At 46.8% G+C, this 20,719-nt stretch overlaps 1 protein-coding gene across 12 annotated transcripts in view; it reads left to right on the forward strand.

Moving 5' to 3' along the window:
- BCOR (BCL6 corepressor) overlaps window positions 1-20,541 on the forward strand; it is an 82,398-nt gene extending 61,857 nt beyond the window's left edge. For all 12 annotated transcript variants that reach the window (XM_068179744.1, XM_068179742.1, XM_068179741.1 and 9 more), the window contains 7 exons: window positions 2,727-3,055; window positions 3,384-3,653; window positions 9,562-9,728; window positions 16,457-16,602; window positions 17,744-17,821; window positions 18,033-18,183; window positions 19,409-20,541. In XM_068179744.1, the coding sequence (XP_068035845.1) occupies window positions 2,727-3,055; window positions 3,384-3,653; window positions 9,562-9,728; window positions 16,457-16,602; window positions 17,744-17,821; window positions 18,033-18,183; window positions 19,409-19,703 (1,436 nt within the window). In that variant the 3' untranslated portion in view covers window positions 19,704-20,541. The remainder of the gene's footprint in view (window positions 1-2,726; window positions 3,056-3,383; window positions 3,654-9,561; window positions 9,729-16,456; window positions 16,603-17,743; window positions 17,822-18,032; window positions 18,184-19,408) is intronic.
- Window positions 20,542-20,719: the final 178 nt, after the last annotated feature.

Here is a 20,719-nt window from a genome sequence, read left to right on the forward strand (position 1 = left end):
CAGCCCCACGACCTAGGCAGAAGCCACGGCCTGTGCTGGAGTCCCAGCTGAGCAGTAACGCTGCGCTGCCGGCCGTGCAGCGCCAGCTCTCCTGATGCTCCCCCGGGGAGCCGCAGCCGCTCGCCCGGTGCGAGGAGAAAGCTGGAGCAGTGCGGAAACAAAAACCCCGAGGAGAGGAGCCAGCAGGATCTCGCCCACCGGGAAGCATGTGCCAGCCCCTGGGAGCTGCCCAGGGCTGCAGGCAGTGTGGCAGCCATGGGCTTGGCAGGCAGGAGGAGGCAGCTGCTGGGGGGAGAGCTGAACAAGCGAGCATTCAGGTGACGCGGCAGCAGCTGCTTTTCCGCGCGGACCTCTCAGCAGCCGCTCCTGCGGGAAAGGAGACAGGTCCTGCTCTGAGTCAGACTTGCCACAACCCACATCAGTCAGAAGCCTGAGTTTTTTGGGGGTTTTGGTTTGGGTTTTCTTTTTTTCCATGGATATTTAGGTATATTCCTGCTCACTCTTGTTTTATTTCTCTCTTCACGTGGTCAGGAAGATGGGGTGGGATTCCAGGATCTTGCTGCTTTTCTGCCCCTGTTGTTTTGCATTTCTCAGGCTGATGCTTGGCTTTTTCTGTGTAGTGCTGGCATATTGCAATGTTATTGATCCTGAAGCTCCTGGGCTCACAGCATAGCTACTCTCCATCTCTCAGCTCTGGTGCACATTGAGCCTGGTGCCTGCTGTCACCACTGTGGAGGGTCAAAGTGAAGCACAGAGTTGATGTGGAGTTTGCAAGCAGGAGTATGTATTTTTTTTTGGTGATTAAACTTCTGCTTTCAATGCCTCAGCATCTCTGCATGGGAAAGCCTGAAGTTCTTTGAGATAAGCTTCCTGTGTTTTTTTTTTCTCCATCCTTTCAGTATTTCTGTCCTTCTCCAGACCTGTGAGTTTTTAATTCTATTGCAGTTTTTCTGCATGCAGCTGTTTGTTCTGTTTGCACTCACCGGAGCTCCTCGCTATTGCTTTCCCTCTTTTCCATCTTTTTTTTTCTTTAGTAAGTGATTAAGTAGGTAATGATGGTACTTCTGTATTGGAATTGGGCTTTTCACACACTACTCAATTAGGTTAGTTGGGAACATGAGAATTAAACACTCCTTACTTTGTGCTATCTACAGAGTTGGAAAGACAGCCTTGCCATCCATAGGCTCAGCCTATGACTAGGTGCCTTCTTTCAGTATTGCAAAGCCTGAAAAACTTGCATGATTTTTGCTGAACAATCTGCACATCGTGCGTCCCATAAATTCCCTGACATCTGCTTGGCAAGCCGTGGTATGTGTCTTTTTCTAGAAAGTGGCTCAAAAGAACTGAGGGATTTCTGTTTTCATCCTTAATCTAGAAAGCCTTCTGTGAGTTGCTTTCACAGATCTATTTAAAGGAAGACTAAAGTGTGAAACTGCCCACCAAGAGGATTCTGGATTTTATTTTCTTTTTTACCAACTGCGTCCGGACTGGATCTCTTTAAAGTAAGGGTGTCTCTCCTCTGAGCACCTGCTTATTTGTTCCTGCCATCTCTTCTATTCTGAAAGTAGCATCACTTCAAAGACTTCTCAGAGCAAGGGAGCCTCTTTCACGTTCTTAAAGTTTTTTCTACACCTTCCCTTGGTGGTGTGGTATTGTTTGGCTGAAGTGTCCCTTCCTTTCTAGCAACCTTTAATTTTTCTGCAGAGAAGTTGGTTCTGAGGTCACCTCAATTCTTCTCCCAAGGGAAATTCAGACTATAAAAAGTCAACTTTCCTGTCCTTGTTTTGTTGTAAGCCTGCTTGCACTCCAAAAAAAAAAAAAAAAAAAACAAACCCAAACTAACCATGCTTTTTGCATGTGGCCCAGATTGTGGGATCCAGCTTGTTGGAGCTAACCCCCAGAGAAAACCCAGCCTTGCCAGTATCCTGCCACAGGCAGCAGAGCACTGGCCTTACTGTCCTGGTGTCCCAGAAAGACTCACTTCTGAATGGAGTTCTTGGGGGAAAAAAACATCTGATTGCTTTTCCTGCAAAATCCTTGTGCTTTCTGATAGAGAGTTTGCACAGAGCTTCTGTAGGGATGGCTCCTTGAGTAGTCTTTCTTCTCTTGGCTTGTTTTGGAAGTTAAAATGCTGCTGAGGAAGTGTTCCATGTCTTAGGGCCATCTTGGGACTAAGCTCAACATTCCCACCTCTCCCAAAACATCACTTCCATGATGCAAAGCCAGCACACTGTCCCATTAAAATGTGAACCATGCTCCCACCTTTCTTCCCGTCCCCTCTTCCCTCGCCATCCCTGTGTCTGCACTTACACCCCACTGAGACAAGCTGGGCTGGGCCCAGGCTGCTGGAGGAGTTGGTTCCCCTTCAGATCAGGCAGTCCTAGGTAAGGAGGCGAGTTTTTCCCTGCAGCTGTTCCACTCTGCCCGTGGTGGCCGGGCTGTGGCACTGCCAAGCTGGCCTGGCACGCATTCCCATGGCCCTGGCACTGCCCGGCACCTGCCTGGGGCTTTTCATTCAGGGATTTTTATTAGAGCCCGATAACTGTTAGCGTAGCATCAACGGGCGGGATGCTATTTACAGTTTGGATGTGGAACGCTTAAAATATTAACGATTTGAAAATGTAATTGTAGCTTTCTTAAGCAGTGAGGAGCTTGTGTTAAGTGCTAGCAATGCATTTTCCTTTTAACGCACCGTGAGATGTGTAATGCCTCTCCTTCCCATTTAGGCTTGCCCGTATTCCCGGTGTCTCCGCACATGAAGAGCCTTTCATCCACCAATGCAAACAGCAAAAGGCAGGCTCAGCCAAGCTGTACTCCAGCCTCGAGGTTGGCTGCCAAACAGCAGAAAATTAAAGAAAGCCGGAAGACAGATGGGCTGTACACAGACGAAGAGGAGGATTTCCAACATGCATCTCTGATGCCGAAATACAGCGAGTGTGAGAAGCCATCAGGGAAACGTCAGTGTAAAACAAAACACTTGGCACTGCAGGAGAGGAGAAGGAGGTCATCTCTGACAGGGGATGACACCACAGATATCGAAAATGCTGAAGATAAGGTATCTTTATTTAGACTTAATTGTCCACCGGCCTCTGAGAAGGCAGAGCCAGCTTGCTTAAACTAATGCATTGTCGTGCATGCAGGGTAGTGGGGACTGCCTTTAGATTTGTCTGCGGGTGCTTTGCACATTTTGTGTTTGCTTTTCTTAACCTTAGTTGAAGGCACTGTTGCAGGGGTGAAGCATCTTGTGTTTAAAAGCTGTAGCGGGTCTTCCTTTAAAAATTAAATACGAGTGGAAAAGTGTAATTCCTTGCTGACAAAATACAGTCCCATCACTGTACTATGCAAACAAAGATAAAAACCCCCCACCGTCGTGGTTTTGACAGGTAACGGTAACGAGGAAAGTCAGGAAGCGACCGGAGCCGACTTCAGACTGCGACTCCTCGCCAGCCAAGCCGTACGAGCAGAAGCCGTACGAGCGCCTGCCGCAGACGGCCCCGCTGCTCCCAGTCCCGCAGCCCGCACAGCTGCCCATCGCCAGCCCCCCACCGGAGACCACCCCCAGCCGGCCGATGCCGCCCGAGGCGCGGCGCCTGATCGTCAACAAGAACGCGGGGGAGACGCTGCTGCAGCGGGCAGCACGCCTGGGCTATGAGGTAAGGCTCCCTCGGCGCCCTGCGGGATGGTCTTTCCTTTCTTGTTTCAAAAGTTAAAATCCTCTTCTCGGTTCTGTAGGTGGAAATTCTGCGAGCTATAGCAGCGTTCGGTTGGGTCGCTGGAAGTTGTAGCCCCCATCCCCCTGCTGCTTTCCCTTTCCTGGTGTGTGGGGTTTGGAGGGAGGTTGCTGTGGGAATGACTCCCCACCACTGCTGGGTCAGCTGGCAGGGATGCAGGGTGAGCAGCAACCCACGGGAATGAGCAAAGGGTAAAGTTTTATTGGTAACCCGCACTTCCCTTTAGATATAAACCATCTGCAAACAGAACGAATGCCTTTTTTTTTTTACTTTTTTCCTCCCAAGTAATCTTTATGATGATCTTTAATAAGCTGTATGTTTTCTGCTTTTGTTGTTTGTGAAGAGGGTGTAGTTTAGGAGCAGGGTTTTATTTTTGTTCTTCTCTCCAAGGAGTATCTGGTATGTGACACAGGATGTAGCGCTTAGAGTGTCCTCTTGCATGATCAGACACATCATAGGAGGACTCTGCATGCTTTATACTCGCCGTCTGGAGCTGCTTGGTGTGGCTGGAACAATGTTGTCTAATGAAAGGGGCCCCCTGTTGCTACAAAAATCAGAAACCGATGAATCCCTTAGCTCGGCCGTTTTGAAGCACGCTTTTATTGGGGAAATATGGGCACGTAGGTATGAGCGTCGTTGCTGCTCAGTTTCAGATCTGGTGCAGAGGTGTTTCATTGCGGAGAGTGACTGCTGCCCTTGGCATGGCTGCAGGGCTTGCTGTGCTGCTGAGAGGGCTGCTTGGACCTTGGAGCTGGGCTTGAGCCCCACGTGGGAAGGGGGCATCAGCCCGGGTCTGGGTGAGGCCTGCCCAGCCTTGGGGATTTGCTGAAACCTTGAAATGCCCTTTGCATAGCTGGAGAGAGCTTTGTGTGGAGCGAGGCCTTGTCCAGCTCTGCAAGGCAGGGTTTATTGAAGAGGTTTTGTTTACCTTAGACAAAGACGACTTCTAACCCAGGGCACTTCAGCTCTAGCTGGGAGAGGTGGTTGTTACAACATTGCTGTGGAATTCTCCGTAATTTAAATGGCTTCATTTTCTGTGGGTCCAAAATCAAAATGTGCTGTAGCATGTGCTCCAAGCTATCGGTGTGTCTTTTCTTCCTGCTTGGGGAGTGTCAGGGTGAGTATGCTTGAGCACTTGGCTTTCTGTGCCCAGCACCTCTACTGAGCACAGCTCAGTGGAAGCAGCTCCCAAACTCAGTGCTGGGCTGACATCCTGCTCAAGCAGGGGCCCAGAGCTCTGCATTTGCTTTGACAGCAAGAGCTCTCTGCTATCAAATTGGCTGGTTGCAGAAAGCTGGGGATACCCAGGCTTGCCAAGGTGTGGGTAACGTTGTGTGCCACCATGCCTTCCCATTATTAGCTGGTTGGGGATTTTCATTTTCTGACTTGAATTCCCTCAAAAGTTCAAGTGAACACTGTGTTTTTAATAGGCTTAATTGTTCAGCTCATTTGATTTGATTATTCAGGTGGTGTTGACCGTGCAGCAGTTGGTTCTGTTGCTGGTGGAATGCAGGGCAGGGAAAGGGCCCAGTCCATGCACCCAAACTGCTGCAAGAATCTGATGTTGTCTTTGTTTTTTGAGGCTCAGAGTGGTGGGTGGCTGTGCCACCCTGTTGGAGCTCTGTTTGGCCCATGTTGAGCCTGTGATACTTTTATCATCCATGGTAGCTCTATAGCTGAGGGATTTTTCTTGATAGTAATGAGACTACTGCAGTTAGCAGAAAGTTGAATTCAACTTCCTTTGTCTGCACAAAGAATGAGATTGGTCAAGAAGTAAAAAATTCCTCTATGTAAAAAAGGAAGAAAAATCCAGATGAGGTAATATGGTAAGGTAATAAGCTGGTCTGTGACCTGTGGCAAGTACACAGGTCAGTTTTCTGCCACCCCTGTTAGCAGGGCAGCAACCTCTGGTGGGCACACGGGGGCTTCCCTGGCTGCTGTGATGGCAGCCCTTTGCCAGCTCGGTGGCAGGGGAGGCAGGAGTTTGCATCATCAGGGCCACAGCTTGCAGAGGGAGCCGAGTGCTGATTCAGGACTCGGAGCTGGAAGCGGCTGGCACCGCAGGGCACCACCGAGCCCTGGCAGGAATGCTGTGTTGCCCTGAGACCGGATGAGCTCGTGCCTGCCCTTGGCAGCCTGCCTGCCTTTGCAGCAGGGATGCCCTGAGGCTGTGCCGAGATCCCCCTCCAAACCTTTCAGCACGCAGAGGTGCTGGCATGCTGTGTGTATCACTCCTGGACCCATGGGGAGCCCGAGTGCTGCGAGGCCATGAGCCGGTGTCCTGCTCCCAGTGCCACGGCGCAGATGTGCCCCAGATCACCGCAGGCAGCAGGACACGAGCGGATACGGCTTTGTGTGTAAAGCTGAGCCGAGTGTGAAATGTCGAAGGAGAAGTGTGGCTTGTGTCTGGTCAGATAAATTGCAGGGCTGCAGCCAGCGAGGCTACTTAAAGACAGTGCAGCAAGTGGTCCTCGGCTCTGGAAATCCCTGCTGAAGCTGGTGGGAAGCTTTGCCTTTCCTTTCCTAGGCTTCTGCGCCAGGCCATGCTGCAGCAGGATGTTACCAGCTCATCCCAATGTATGGCCACTCTCGAGTCCATTCTGTTTTCCCCATTTGAAACAAATTACTTGAGATAATGGTAGTCTTAAAACTGTAATTTACTTTTTGTGAAGAGGGAATTACAGGGAGCGTAGAGTCTTTTTGGGAAAAAAATTACAAAAGGCTTGTGTAATGAATTTGGTGTGAGAGGAAACACTGGCTGTCTCTCTGCCTCATGTTGCTTTTTGGTGTGTGTCTGGATTTGCTGAGTTTGGCTGAGGTAGGGTTAATTTTCTTCTCAGTGGCTGGTATGGGGCAGTGTTTTGGATTTGTGCTGAACACAGTGATGATAATATAGGGATGTTTTTGTTACTGCTGAGCAGGGTTTACACAGAACCAAGGCCTTTTCTGCTTTTCCTGCTGCCACGCTGGGTGAGGAGACTGGTGTGCATGGGAGGCTGGGAGGAGACACAGCCAGGACAGGTCACCCAAACTGACCAAAGGGATATTCCAGACCGTGTGACATCATGGATCAGAGTATAAAGCTGGGGGAGAAGGAGGGGGATGTTTGGAGTGATGTTGTTTGTCTCCCCAAGTCACCAATAAGTGGGATGGGGCCCTGCTCTCCTGGAGATGGCTGAACACCTGCCCAACCGTGGGAAGCAGTGAATGAATTCCTTGTTTAGCTGTGCTTGTGTGCATGGCTTTTGCTTTCCCTATTAAACTGTCTTTATCCCAATCCATGAGTTTTCCACCTTTGACCCTTGTGCTTCCTTGATTCTCACCCTGGTGGGTGAGTGAGTGAATTGGCTGCCTGGGGCTTGGCTGCTGGCTGGGGTGAAACCATGACAGTGGACTTGCAAAGTTCCCCGTCAGTTTGTTATTAAATCCTTCCCAGGAAGGCAGTGAAATTAGCAAAGTGTGTGGTGTGTGACAGAGCATTTAATCACACGTGAAGGCAAGGCTTATCCAGGCACAGGGAGTCCCAGTGTCACTGCCACAGGAGCAGGAGCTCCAGAGCACCGTCCTGCCCCTGCGAGCTCCTGCAGGGCTCCTGCATCCTGCTCAGGAATGGACACCACTTCAGGGCTTTGGTATGATGCTGGGGGGAAGTGTTTAGGCTCAGCATATAATGCTTGATCCAAGGGCTGTGTCTCGAGGTTGGATGTGGGGGAACAGTGCTTCTTGGGGCCTGGGGGATGCTGAGCTCTTCCCCTGGAGAAGGAGGACATAAGAAGGGCAGCTCCTTGCATATGAGGATGGACCATGCATATGTGCGTACTTTGACATTACTGTTTGCAGTTTGGCAAAGAAACTGCAAGAAGCAGAGGCGGAGGTGTCTGGTTATGTTCTAGTTTGACTCTTTGGATTAACTGTGAGTGATTTTACACCGCTGGTTTAAATAGAGCACCTGAACAGACATTAAATTGCCCTGTGGCACTCTCACAGCCTTCCCCGAACCTTAGCGAGAAATGCTTGTGAAACCAAAAGTGTGTTTGTGGCACCACATGTTCCTGTATCTGGCAGTGGTGGCTAATTTTTTTGTAAATTGAATAAATCATGTTAAAAAAAAAAAGTTAATGAGGCATTTAATTAATTAACAATGTAGAGTTTTATGGTCTTTATGGTTACATTTTGTGGTTAATGACATTCTTCTTATAGCCTCTTAACACAGAATTGCCTGACAAAATGAGCTTTTTTGTCCAGTAGTAGGTATTCCACCCTAGGATGAGTCTTTCCTTTTTACAAAAACAGATGAAACATCTTTTATTTTGAGTTGCAGAGTCTATTTTAAATGGTAACTGCATGCTAAAAGTGGTGCTGAATTCAGCAGCTGCTTCTGCTACCTTTATCCATCTGCTAATTTGCCTGGCAGGGTGGTCTGCTTTGAAGGAAAATTCATAGCTCCAGAGTATAATTTTGCACAGCCCTTTCTTACGGGCTTCAGCATGTGCCAGGGTAAAGAGCATCCATTCTGGACTGATTTTTGGCCCTTGGGCTGATTAGCAGGAGCGTTCAGAGCCCCTGTTTGGTGAGAGGTGGGACTGTGGGGGTCCTGGGTTAAACCGGTGGGTGCATCCCCGTGGCATAGGGGGGAATGGTCTGGAGCCTGGGACAGGCAGCTCATTAGCTCTCAGCTCTAGGCTGGTTGGTGAGGGCCTGCTAAAAGAGCAGCTTCATGCTGTATCCTGGATACCAGATCTTGAGTCAGGTGTACCCGGAGCACAGATTATTGCGGGCTTTCCGGTTTATTTTGAAACGGGAAGAATAAATGCACTGCGCCCGACGTCGTTTTATTCTCTTGGTTTGGCAAAACAAGCACTCGCCCCCTCCGTGCCGTATCTGGCTTTGCAAGGATGTCACTCAAATGGAAAATTAACGGTTCACCACTGATGTGGGAATGTGGGGGCTGTTTTTTGCATTGAACATCTCTTAGAAATGTGTTTTGTTTTGTTTTGCCTTCTTTTGCATCCGGCACAAGTCGAGGAGGACTTGCACCATCCTAAATTCTATTCTCGGCTGAGTGATGGAGCAGTCATTGTTCCAAGGCTGCACGGCAGCGCAGAGCTGAGTCTGGCCCAGGCTCTGAAGCGTGGTGTATTTGACTGCAAGATGAATTGTGTTAAATTCACATGGCTTCCTGCGGCGCCGGGCTCGTTACTGGAACCTGGCGCCTGGCTTTACTTCTGCATGCAGAGAACTGGGGTGGGTGAAAATGGGATTTCCCCAGTCTCGATAGAGCCAGGCTGGTTTTTGTTTGCTGATAGCAAACCATCCTTTGTGTGTCTTAAATGTGTTTTGTTTCGGGTCATGCACTTTTTCTTTTAAAATCAAATTGACGTTGGCTGTGCTGCTGTTGCACTTGCAGAATTTTCTGTTAAAAAAATGCAGATGTAAGAGTAACAACCTTCCCACTAGCTTTACGTGTAGAAGTTCTCAGAAGTGGAACACTGTGAGTTTTGTCTGTGAAATTTTTATGTTCTCCCTCTGTGACAGTTCCTGATGTTGAGGGTTACAGGGTCCTGCAAGGCATGGAGCTCTCAGTGTCACTTTGCCCAAATTAGTCTGCTCGGGGAAGTCTCTGCTGTGTCTCCTGAACAGACAGGACCGTCAACAGCTCCCCCTTTTATTTTCCTTTTGACTGACCCATGTCATAAAGGGTAACTTAGCATATCATAGGGATTTTGTCTTTAGCCCCTTCCCCCCTGCCTTTTCCTTCACGCAGAGAAAACTGCGCGTTTACATAGCAAGAAATAACTCGATGTTCATCTGTTTTCCTTCCTGTTTCCAGGAAGTGGTTCTGTATTGTTTGGAAAACAAGGCGTGTGATGTGAACCATCGGGACAACGCGGGTTACTGTGCCCTGCACGAGGCCTGTGCCAGGGGCTGGCTGAGCATCGTGCGGCATCTCCTCGAGTACGGCGCGGACGTGAACTGCAGCGCTCAGGATGGAACCAGGTGAGCAGCACCCCTGGCCCAGCACCGTCTGGTCTCTGCCTCCCTTCCTTCCCTCTGTGCCTCCCCTTTGTCCTCCCCTTGTCCTGGAACACTCGAAGTGGGTAACGCTGCCCTGCTGCTGGTCCTTGGGCAGGGGCGTGCAGGGCTCCGTGACCTCCTCTGCTCTCTGGCTAATAAAGCAGTGGGGACACGCTTCTGTTGTGACTCGAGTTCAGGGTAATTTCTTTTTTCTTCTGGGAATTTTAATAAGTTGTGCTTTGGTTGGTTTTTGTTAGTCAAGCGGAATTGCCAGCTGCAGGGCAGGAAGGAGTGATACTTGAGCTTGCAGCCCTGCTCATGTGCCCTCCGGCTCCTTTGAGCTGTGCCAAAAGAGTGGAGTTGGCCTTGTTAGCAGGGTTACTTCTGAGAGCTCTTCAGGCTTTTGTGGCGATCGGGTGTGCGAGTCCTGTATATGCTGTATAAAAATGTTGTTTGCTGAACTGTTAAACTATCTGCTCATTTGATATTTTGGATTTACATTTTCTTTTTTCTTTTTTTTTTTTTTTTTTTTTTTTTAATCCCGAATTAGCCTTTTTTAGTTTCCTTCACAGAATAGTAGGGGTGCTTAGTTCCTGTGCTGGCAGAATAGATAGTGAGCTTTTCTTTTTAGCTTTGTGGAGAAAAAAAATGCTGCTCTGGACCTTTTTTTTAAGCTTCTTGTGTATCTCCTAAAGCACCTCTTTGACCACCTCTGCGAGGCTGACCTTGGGGTAACTTGTCCTGAGCATATGCAGAGCTGTTATTCAGTCTGTGCATTTTGGGGACAGGTCGCTTTGTATTCTTCGAATCTCCTGCGGCTTGTTATCTTAAATGGTTTATCGCCTTCCCTATCACCATCCAAATAGCCAGGGAGGTAAAATTAGCGTAACTAAGAGCCTGCTTCTTTTGTTTTTAAGCTCTTTATTTATTAACTTGGGAAGGGAGGAGTCAGGAAAACAAAAAGAGGTCTGGTTAGGATGGTCCATTAAAAGTTCATGATGGTCCATTGTTCCCGGCCCATCACCAGCCCATCACAGCCCAAAGGAGAGCTTTTTGGAGAAACATTAAAACCCCGACTGAATTGTCAGATTCCTCCTCTGTCGCCCACGTCTTTGTAAGAGTTCTGAGCTCTCCAGGCTGACAAACAGCCTCACATTTTCTGCTGCCTTCAGCTTTAATGTGTGACCTGTGCAACAGCGGTGAGTTACCGTAAAAAGAATCCTAAATTATTTTTGTCTCACTCGCTGGAATAACCTATATAGAAAAATTATCCCTGGGAAGTGTCTGAGCAGTCTTAATCACCTGCCACTTCAGAGTCCACCTTTGATTTCTAGTCACAGATGGAGCTGATTTTCAAGAAAAAAACTTGGCCCGTGTACCCTGAAAAGTTGTTTTTGGGAAAATGGATTTTAGAAATGAACATAATGATGATCTGATCATAGATGGTAACGTCAGAATTCAGCGTACTGTTGCCTCTCTTTTCTGAGGGCAGATATACTTTTCATTTGGAAAGCTGCCCAAGAGACAGCAAGAATCCAGAACACAACTAATACACAGAGGAAAGATGGTCTGAGTTGGGCAGGACAGAGAGCAGAAGTTTCTGTGAGGAGCTTTGGATCTGTGTAATGCACTGCCTTTTGGCAGGATCAGGCTGCTCTCTGTAGAGTAACTCAGGACATTCGTAACACAAGTCCCATTTCTCTCTTGAAGGTTTTTCTCCTTTAACTTAGGAGGAAAGATGTGTCAGTCTTCCTCAGCTGTGTTGCTTTTAAAATTAAAATCCAAAACATGTTCAACCCTTAGAAATACGGTGAAGTCTTAAAAATAACAACAAAAAGCCTCCAAAACAAAACCCAAAAAGCACACCACCAGCGACTTGTCCTTCTCCCCCGCTTTTTTGATGACTCTGAATTTGCTTTTTATTTTCCCCTCTGCCACCTCACTTATCCAAAGGTACTTTTGGTGGTGCTGTGGAAGCTCCCAAGCCCGCAGACCGTGGCAGTGGATGTGTGTGGCTCTGTTCAGGCTGTTAATGTAAAGCAGCACAGAAGAGCGATGTAACTGTGATGCAGCTGCGTGTGCTGTGCCAGCACAGCTGTGCTGGTGAGGCAGCTTGGGGGGTCACCTGCAGCCCTGGGCTCTCTTCCTTGCTGCCTCTGCCACCAGCTTTTTTGGAGGACACTCCAAAAGTTGGGAGGATATGGGTTTGGTCTGTACAGGATGCCGTGTGAATGTGAAGGATGCAGGAAAGTTCTGTGAGGTCTGTGCGCCTCTCGGTCCTGTTTGAAATGCTGCGGGTGCTCTGATCGTCCTGCTGGCTCTGCGTGTGTGTGTTTTGGGATGAGGCAGGCGTTCAGCCTCTGGTTCCTGATGGTATCAGAAATCTCGGTGAAGCCAGAAACAAACAAAGCGCCAGACTGGTGCAGGGGCAGTGAGGAGACAGTGTTTGGGGTGTAGGAATGGTGCAGTCCTTCCCTTCACCCCAGCTCGGCACGGGATGTCCCCCTCTGCCCTATTCACAGCACATCTGGCCAGGCTAAATGTGGTAGGTCTTGGATGTTTTTCCCCTTTAACTCTGGGCTGATAGACCACATGCAGTGCCTGCAGACCCTGAATACACAAGCACTCTGCTGCTCAATTAGTGCCTAATCAAAGATTATTGTAGAACCCGGAGATCTTTAAGACCTGTCTCCGAGGTGCTGCAGCCACTAAGGGCTCTTAATCGTCTTACCTATAAATAATAATAGACCGTGCTTAAGAGGTGAGAGCTTCCCTTCCCCGACAGGACCCCAGTAAGCGCGGTAGCTCGACTAGCGGTGTTGGAACTGACATTAGCAAGGCTGTTTGCCGCGTGTATTTGGCCCTATCTCGCTGTTCTTCTCTTACCTCTGCAGCATGCCCTAGCCTGAACCCTTGCCATTATCAAACAAAGCCACATGCCAAAAATACAGACATCCCCTGCCTGTTCGAGGGCTCCACGTTGCTTCAGAGTTCGCTCGCTAGATTCTCTCTCTGCAGCCAGTTTTGCTGTATCCTTCCCGCTGGCAACTGATGAGCTCAGCCTTTTTTTATTTTTTTCCCTGCGAGGACCATGCCAAGATGGCTCTCTTCCTGTGTCCTTTCAGCTGGTCTTGGCAGAGCCATACCTTCCAGCAGCTAATTGCGTTAAAGGAGAGGCAGCCTGCGTAGCTGCCCTCCTGCAGCTCCTGCCTTGCCTCTTCCGTGGGGCAGCCTTGCGTAACAGAGCGGGTGGAAATAAAAACAAAATGCCAAAATATGGCATTGCTTGGCGACTTACAAGACCTCTTACTGCAGTGAGGAGAGTTCTGGTGGTGCCTGAAAGGCTGAGAGCAAACGCTGACTGGTCTAAATAGTTTATAATTTTGGTGGTGGAATGATAAACCCCCAGTGAAATGTTTTCCTAACTCTAGTGGCAGTAAAAATAGTAGGAAGAATTCGGCAGTACATAAGAGAGGGTTGAGATGTGTGTCTTTTGTAGGATATTGCAGCTCTCGAATGTCCCCAGCTCCTTCTGGGGCCTTTTGAAGGGTTTGTTTTAGAAACGAGCTGTGCTAGGTTAACTGTACCATTAGGGATAGAGAGTGTTTATTTCCACGATGCTCAGGGTGGAAGAGATTGTATGGCAAAGCAGCCCAGGAGGGGACTCCCAGGGATCTTCTTTTATTTTCACATCTGAAAAAGTTGCCTATTCCAGTAGTTGCTTTTGCATCTTACAAAGAGGATGGTTAAATTCTGCCAAGACTGAAGAATACTCCCTCCTCTGCTGGCCCTGCTGGGAGAAGCAAACAAATAGCTGTGCCTTTGCATGGTCTCACTCGTGAGCTTGCCAAGAAGCTGTTCTAGCCAGTAAAAGAGTCTGTCAGTGCTCTGTTTTGGCCTTTTCTCCCTTAACTTATCTATGGGGAATCTCCTTCCCCGCCCACCCCCCATCCCCGCCAGTGTTTTCTTTGCTTCCTTCTATTTATTGTTCTTCCTCTTCCGCACTGCCCTACTACGCCTTTCCTTCCCCATGCCTCTATAAATTCCCCTCTCATGCCCAGGCAGCCTCCCTGTGTACTCTTAGATGACGAATCTGGTTCTGCCTGCCCCGCTACCTGCCCTGCTGCCTCTGTCTGCAGCACCACGTTGAGCTTGGTGACCTGTAAAAAGGCAGAAGGAGGTTCCATCACAGGGTTACAGCCCATGTGCTGCAATTTTTCCTTCCTGGGGAATGCCCAGGCACCCTTTAATAAACTCGTCTGAGTGTCGTTAAATCAATTGAAACACTGGGCGGTGATTTAGATGCTGTTTTTAATAAGTTAAGGGATCATCTTGAATTCATTACTGCTTCAAAAGCCACTTAGGTAAGTCAGTTAAAAAAAAAAACAAAACCAAGCACAAACAAGAAAACCCACAAACCAATAATCCCACAACACTCTTCAACCCCCTCCCAAAACCAGAAAATCGTAATTCTGAAATAAAATTTTTAAAGAGTTCAAAATTAAAGACTACAGTAAAGCGAGGGAGTGGGGGAGAAAGAGGATTGCCAGCACTCGGCAACAGCCGTAGCTCTGATCTGCTCCTGCTGCCTGTTGCCAGACTTTCAGCCAGGGATGCTTCATGCCCAGTGGGGGACAGGAGGGTTTGCAGCAAGGCTGACCTTTCCTGCTGTAGATGCTCAGAGTGCCATGACCCAGCAGCTCAGGCCTCAGATGCTTGCTGACAGCAAGAAACACCAGATACTTCTGCAGCCTCCGTGTCGGCACCTCTGTTATTTGTTGCCTCCTGCTTGGTGTCACCTGGGATGTGACGCTGTGATGTAGCAGTGACCAGATCCTGGATGTGATGCTTCCCTGTGGGGAAGCACTGAGTCAGTAGGTGGAGGTGGGAGGGTGAGACTTGCTGGGGAATCCAGGGGAATGTTGGCTCCTCCAACACTCTCTGTCTCAAAGGCATCATTTTCAGTGTTATTTTAGAGGCATTCCCTCAGAAACTGAGAAAGGATATCCTGGCCCTCTGCACATGTTGTGCTCTCTGCGCCAAGGGTTTGAGGATTGGCACAAGCTGGACTGAGGACTGTGCTCAGCAGCTTGAGGACCACCTGCTTCTTCACTCTCTTGGTGGCATGGGGTGCATGGGAGGCAGGCAACATAGGATAAGCCCTCTTTCCATAGAGAACAAACCACCAAGTCCCCAAGTGCACCTCTTCAAGTCAGTATATTGTGCACATGTCAAAACCAGTATGACATGCAGCTTTCCAGCAAGATGGGTGCAAGCAAGAGCCCTTCACATGTAGCAGTTGCTAGTCAGCCTAAATCATGGCCCACTGGAAAGTACTTGGAGTAAATACATCTGGAACATCTTTTTGAGACTTACCAGTCACCCTCCTCCCTCTCCTACCAGCAATGCTGTGTGATAGATGGGAAAACGGTGGTGTGCCATCCTCTTCTAACTGATTTGATCCTCCCCTTTGTCCTGAGCTTTCGTGTGTACCAGGTCATGCCAAAGCAGCGGTGACTTTGAGGGGACATTGCCCTGAGAGGCAGGAGTGGTGGGATGTGACCTCTTGGCAGGAGGGAGTTGAAGCCCTGGTTGTCAGCTGAGTGCTGCTTGGCAGATCGGGAGACAGGGAGTGGAGAGGTTCACTTGGCTGTGCTTCCAAATGACATCTTTGTGAAAGCTTTCCAGGAAGGCAGTGTGTGATCCTGGTGGAAGTCCTTCCTTGCCTTTTCATACAAGCTCCCTGAGGGCGTGACAGCCTTGTTGGGGGCCAGCAGTGTTGACAGCCCAAAGGAGGAGCGTTGTGCTGAGTTGGACTGCCATGATCACTGTCCACGCATTGGACTCTGCTTTTAGTTCCCCGCTCTTGCTGTCTAAGGAAAAGATGGGATTTTAGCACGTCTTCATTAGTCTGAAGGGTAATATGTTCTATCTCCAGACAACTCCCCGTTACATATAATCAATTTTAAAGGCAGAAGTTAATGCGATTTATAATTACGATAAGGAATTCTAAACCTGGAATTGCAGGCCTGTGTATTAATGAATAATCCTTCCGAAGGCTCACAAAATCTATGTGGAGCTTGTATAGATTGCTCATGCTGCATGAAATGCTTTAATTTCTGGGTGGACTACACTTAAAATAACATGTTTTTCTATTCTCTGATGAGAAGGGTTGAATTGTGCTGCAAATATATTTACAAGTACTGTTTAAAGAGGATGTTCCGCACGGAAGTTTAATTCCAAGCAAATTTTCATAACTTATTTCTGTGTACATAATTTAGGAGCTCCGGGTAACTGATTTCTGTGCTTGCCCAGAGGCAGGCTGAATGAGCCTTGCTCCACAACACGCTGTTATATGGCAGAGATTTGGAACGGTAGAGTGACTTGCAGCAAAATGATGTTTGTGAGGCTTCACACAAACTCCTGCTTTCTGTTACAGCAGTGCAATTATTTTACTGTCCCTGGAAAATGTGTACAGCAAGGAGCAGACGTAACAGAAATATGTGCCCTGAGCAGTCTGACTGAAGACAAGGGGGGAGGGGGATGTTGTGCAAGTAAAACCGACAATAAGGTGATTGGCAGCTGTATTAATAGTGTTATTTTCTATAAATAGCTTTGATCTACACTCAGAAGTTTCTTGTCAAAAATATTTGCATAATACTGTTTGAGTCGAAATGTAACGCCGTGGTTTTTATTTTATTTCACACCAGACCAATCCACGACGCGGTCGAAAACGACCACTTGGAAATTGTCCGCCTGTTACTGTCCTATGGTGCTGATCCAACACTTGCAACCTACTCGGGGAGGACCATCGTGAAAATGACCCACAGTGAGCTCATGGAGACCTTCCTCACAGGTCTGTGCCCACACTGCATGGGGCTTTCTGCTCCTGGCAGATGGGGGCTTGTTCCCTGTCCCCCGGAGTCTCTCCTGCCTGGCAGGGGTGACTTCATGCCAAGGAGTGTGGGGTGGGCTGGGCTGGGCTGCAGTAGCTTCCTCTTTGCCTGCAAAAACCCAGAGATTGCAGGTGGGAAGCACAGCCATGCTTGGGGGCTCCTTCTGATGGAAACTCTTAATAAGTCATAAGGATTATTCCACTGTCAGATTTGATAGGTGGGTAGGAGGTCAGCGGGCTGTTTTGGTCCCTTCAGTTTTCTGCTTGAAATGAAAATAAGAGACTTGCCAATTCAAGTAGCAGTTTGTTAAGCATACTCAATGTTTTCCCATGGTCTTGCTTTTTGTCTTAGACTATTTTTGGTATTGCCAGTTCTGCCTTGTTTTATATCTGAAATACTGTAAAAATACATTAAAGGCTCTTGTCTTTAAACATATCCATGTTGTAACATGGTTTTAGGGCTCTTTTTCCTTTTAGTTTTGGAGGAAGACACTTGCATTCCCTAATGACTTAACTCTGAGCATGTTTGCAGTGATCATAGTCCATGAGTTTAAGTACTCACCTGTTTACCTGTTTAAATGGTGCAGTATAGAAGGCACACAGATATTTCAGGACTCCAGTAAAGTCCAGTATCTTTGTCTTCCTAACATCCTGGATCCCAATTTCACCAATTCAGCTTGTAAATCTCCCAAATTATATCTGTAGAAAAGAACTACATCTTCTGAACATACCTGTGTGGAAAAACCTTTTTCATCTGTTTGTTAGGGGCCACAGTTTCACCCTCAAGTTGGTGTCCAGAATAATAGTGAAGGCCAAAAAATGTGGTACACCCTATCTTCACAAAAATAAGATGCTGCCCTCAGTATCTGAAGCTTAATGTTGGGCCTGTCCCTGTTAGACCTTAGGTGATTATTTGATGTGGTGGGTCATTATTTAATGTGGAGGGATGGTGTATATATGCTGTTGTTTGTAGCATGTGTGCCAGGAGTGTGGTGTGGGATTTTTTGATGGAAGGTGTTGAGGCTCTGTGACTCGCGGTCTCCTGACTTGCCAGCTTTTTGTTCTCATCAGTATGTTTTTGTTGTTGTTTTTTCCTCTCCAGAGTATTTAACTGACCTGCAAGGTCGAAGTGTTGATGACCCTGGTTTGTACTGGGATTTCTATGGCAGCTCTGTGTGCGGTGAGCAAATGTTGCCCTTTATTTCTTTGTATGCAGAGACTTTAAAAACATGGGGCACGTGGGGGTAGGGGATGTTCTGTTCTTGTGGTGGAGGACGCTAGGAAGGAAGCAAACTGATTTTGTTTACAGATCACGTTATTGGGGGGAAAAAAGCAAGACCTGCAACAATCTTTTCATTGCTGACTTAGCACCTTTATTCAATTTTATTTAGATCCAAAAGATGAATCTGGATTTGATGTCTTGGCAAATCCTCCTGGGCCAGGTGATGAAGATGAAGATGGCTTCAGTGATGTGTTTGAATTTGAATTTTTGGATGAGCCTCCCTTACCTTGTTACAACATTCAAGTGTGTCTCTCTCAGGGGTAAGAACAAATACAGATTTTGGAGTAAAAACAGCTGGGATGATCTGCTTGGGCTGGTGGCAGTTTGTGTCAGCGGGAAAAAGTGTTTGTATTTATGTAACATAAATGAGAGATCATTTATGTTACATAAATAACATAACTGTTATTTATGTTTATAAATAACATAGCTGTAACTGCTGCTGGTTTTTTTTGGAAATAAACTAATAGGAGGTGAGAGGGGAAAAGGCTGGTTTGTCAGGGCTGGGTTTTTACTGCCATATTCCGGAGCAGGACAAGTGACGATTGAACACAAAATCCTTCCCTCATCCCAGACAGGCATCTTGTTTATAACTTCCCAAAATAGAAGTGCTTCTAGCACTTAAATTTGGGTATGATGTTTGTATGGTGTTAGTTCTATTTCATGAGCTTTTCTGTTCTGCTGCTGAGTGGACATGCTTTTGTGAATGACAAAATGACACCATTACTGCTTTTCTAGACTTTGTAGCAAAAGTGGTTTAAAGCTCTGAATTGGAACAAATAAGTATCTTAGGGAAGATCCTGTGATACTTAATAATAAGCAAAGACCTGAAAAGTTGTATTATCTATTATATTCAGGATATAAATTAGATTTGTTAGCGACTGTTGTTTACCATTTGCACCAATTTTGATGGCAGCTAGTTTTAAGTATTGATCGTGCAGGAGTGTGGGTTTAATACGTTTTTGTTACATGGGTGATGGATCTAACTTAATTCCATGAAGTGGACAAGTATAAAGATTGAATTTTAAAACTGTGTTGTTTATCTGGCAAAAAAACAACTTACTGTTGACTTCTATTTAATATTGGCCTCTTTGGTAGTCAGGGGTGCTGAATTTTGCAGCTGTAACTATAAGCCATCTCCTTATTTGTGAAATGAAAGTTGGGTTCAGGTGGGCTTAACCTTTAGGTGTTGGAGTTGGGGTGGTTGCTGGCCCACATGGGCACTGTGGAGCCCAGGTTTTATAGGTCCCAGTGCCCCTGCATCCTGGATCTTCCCTTCCCAAAGCTGCAGGTAGCAGTACTCTGAATAAATACATACACATCTGCTCGTATGTTATTTTTGACCCCTGGGCAACAGCCTTGATTTTGGAGGGATTGTTTGTGGGCATGGGATCGGGGAGGGTTTGTCACTCAGCGACATGGGGAAGAGTCAGGAATCCTGTGACTTAATGTCATTTATTGGAGCCTCTCTCTCCTTTGCTTCCACAGACCACGGAACTGGCTTCTGCTCTCGGACGTGGTGAAGAGGCTAAAAATGTCATCGCGCATCTTCCGCTGCAACTTCCCCAACCTGGAAGTCGTCACCATCACGGAGGCAGAGTTTTACAAACAGACTTCCCTCAGCCAGTTGTTCTCTTGTGCTACGGACCTCGAAGCTTTTAACCCAGAGAGCAAAGAGCTCTTGGACTTGGTGGAGTTCACAAGCGAGCTCAAGACTCTGCTCGGCTCCGAGCTTCACTGGTTGCATCCGCACGAGGACCCTCCCTTCGACATCCTCTGGTGAACCATCAGGCCGTTTAATGTACAGTGCTCTATACAGTTACTTCTTTATGTATATGTGTTCAAATGAAATTGTTTCTGTAAAGAAAGGACACTATTAAATATGAAAATATCTTTCCTTTATATAAGAGATCTGAATTCCAGTTGGATGGATTTTGGAAGAATTTTTTTTTAACTTCAATCAGTTTTTACAAAAATTGTTATATAATGTTTCTTTAAATGCACACAGGCTTTGGGATAAGTTTGTTATTACTCGGAACACATTTTTTTTTTAAAGAACACACCCACACACATTGACTTTGTTTCATGCAAAGCACTGATTACACAGAACATACTTTTCTAGGTGATGTGATCAAAGTCGTGTGGCTTGTTTGGGAGATAGAATTCGGTAAGGCACTTGGTGATATTTTTTTTGGTTATTTTGTTTACAGAATTACCTGCTTTGGCCAGGTAAGCACTATTGAATATAATTCAATAGTTTGTAATATAAATTAAACCATATCCATACGCATCAACTAATTGTAAGAACTTTTATATCCTAATTTAAAAGCTGTGAAATTTAGTTTTCACACATCAAACCGGATTGTTTATATATGTTTAAACATTTTATGCTCTTTATTTAAAGAAGACTTTGAACTATTTTTTCTGTACCTTGTAAAATATTGAAAAACTAACATATGTTGAAGTTGCTTGAAACTGTACATAAACTAAATTTTCTGAATTGTGTGTTTATGTTTGAGATCTGTGTTTTAACTTTGTAAGTAAATCTTCTGCCTTTGTATTTATATTTTACAAAAATTTTCTTAAAGGCAATAAAACTGTTGAGAAATGAAGAGGCTAAAGTGACTCCCATTAACTTCTTGCCTGGTTGTTGCATGACCTTCATCTTACTAATCTTCATTAAAGGAGGGTGTAGTTTCCAAAGTGGGGCAGGGCTGGTAGACTTTGCAGGCAAGCAGCTGATGAAATCTGGGGTACGCTCTGTGTTGGCTTTCTAAATTCCATGTTGCAAGAAAACAT

The sequence above is a fragment of the Anomalospiza imberbis genome, chromosome 2 (assembly GCF_031753505.1).
Source record: "Anomalospiza imberbis isolate Cuckoo-Finch-1a 21T00152 chromosome 2, ASM3175350v1, whole genome shotgun sequence".
In the NCBI taxonomy this organism is placed as follows: domain Eukaryota; kingdom Metazoa; phylum Chordata; class Aves; order Passeriformes; family Viduidae; genus Anomalospiza; species Anomalospiza imberbis.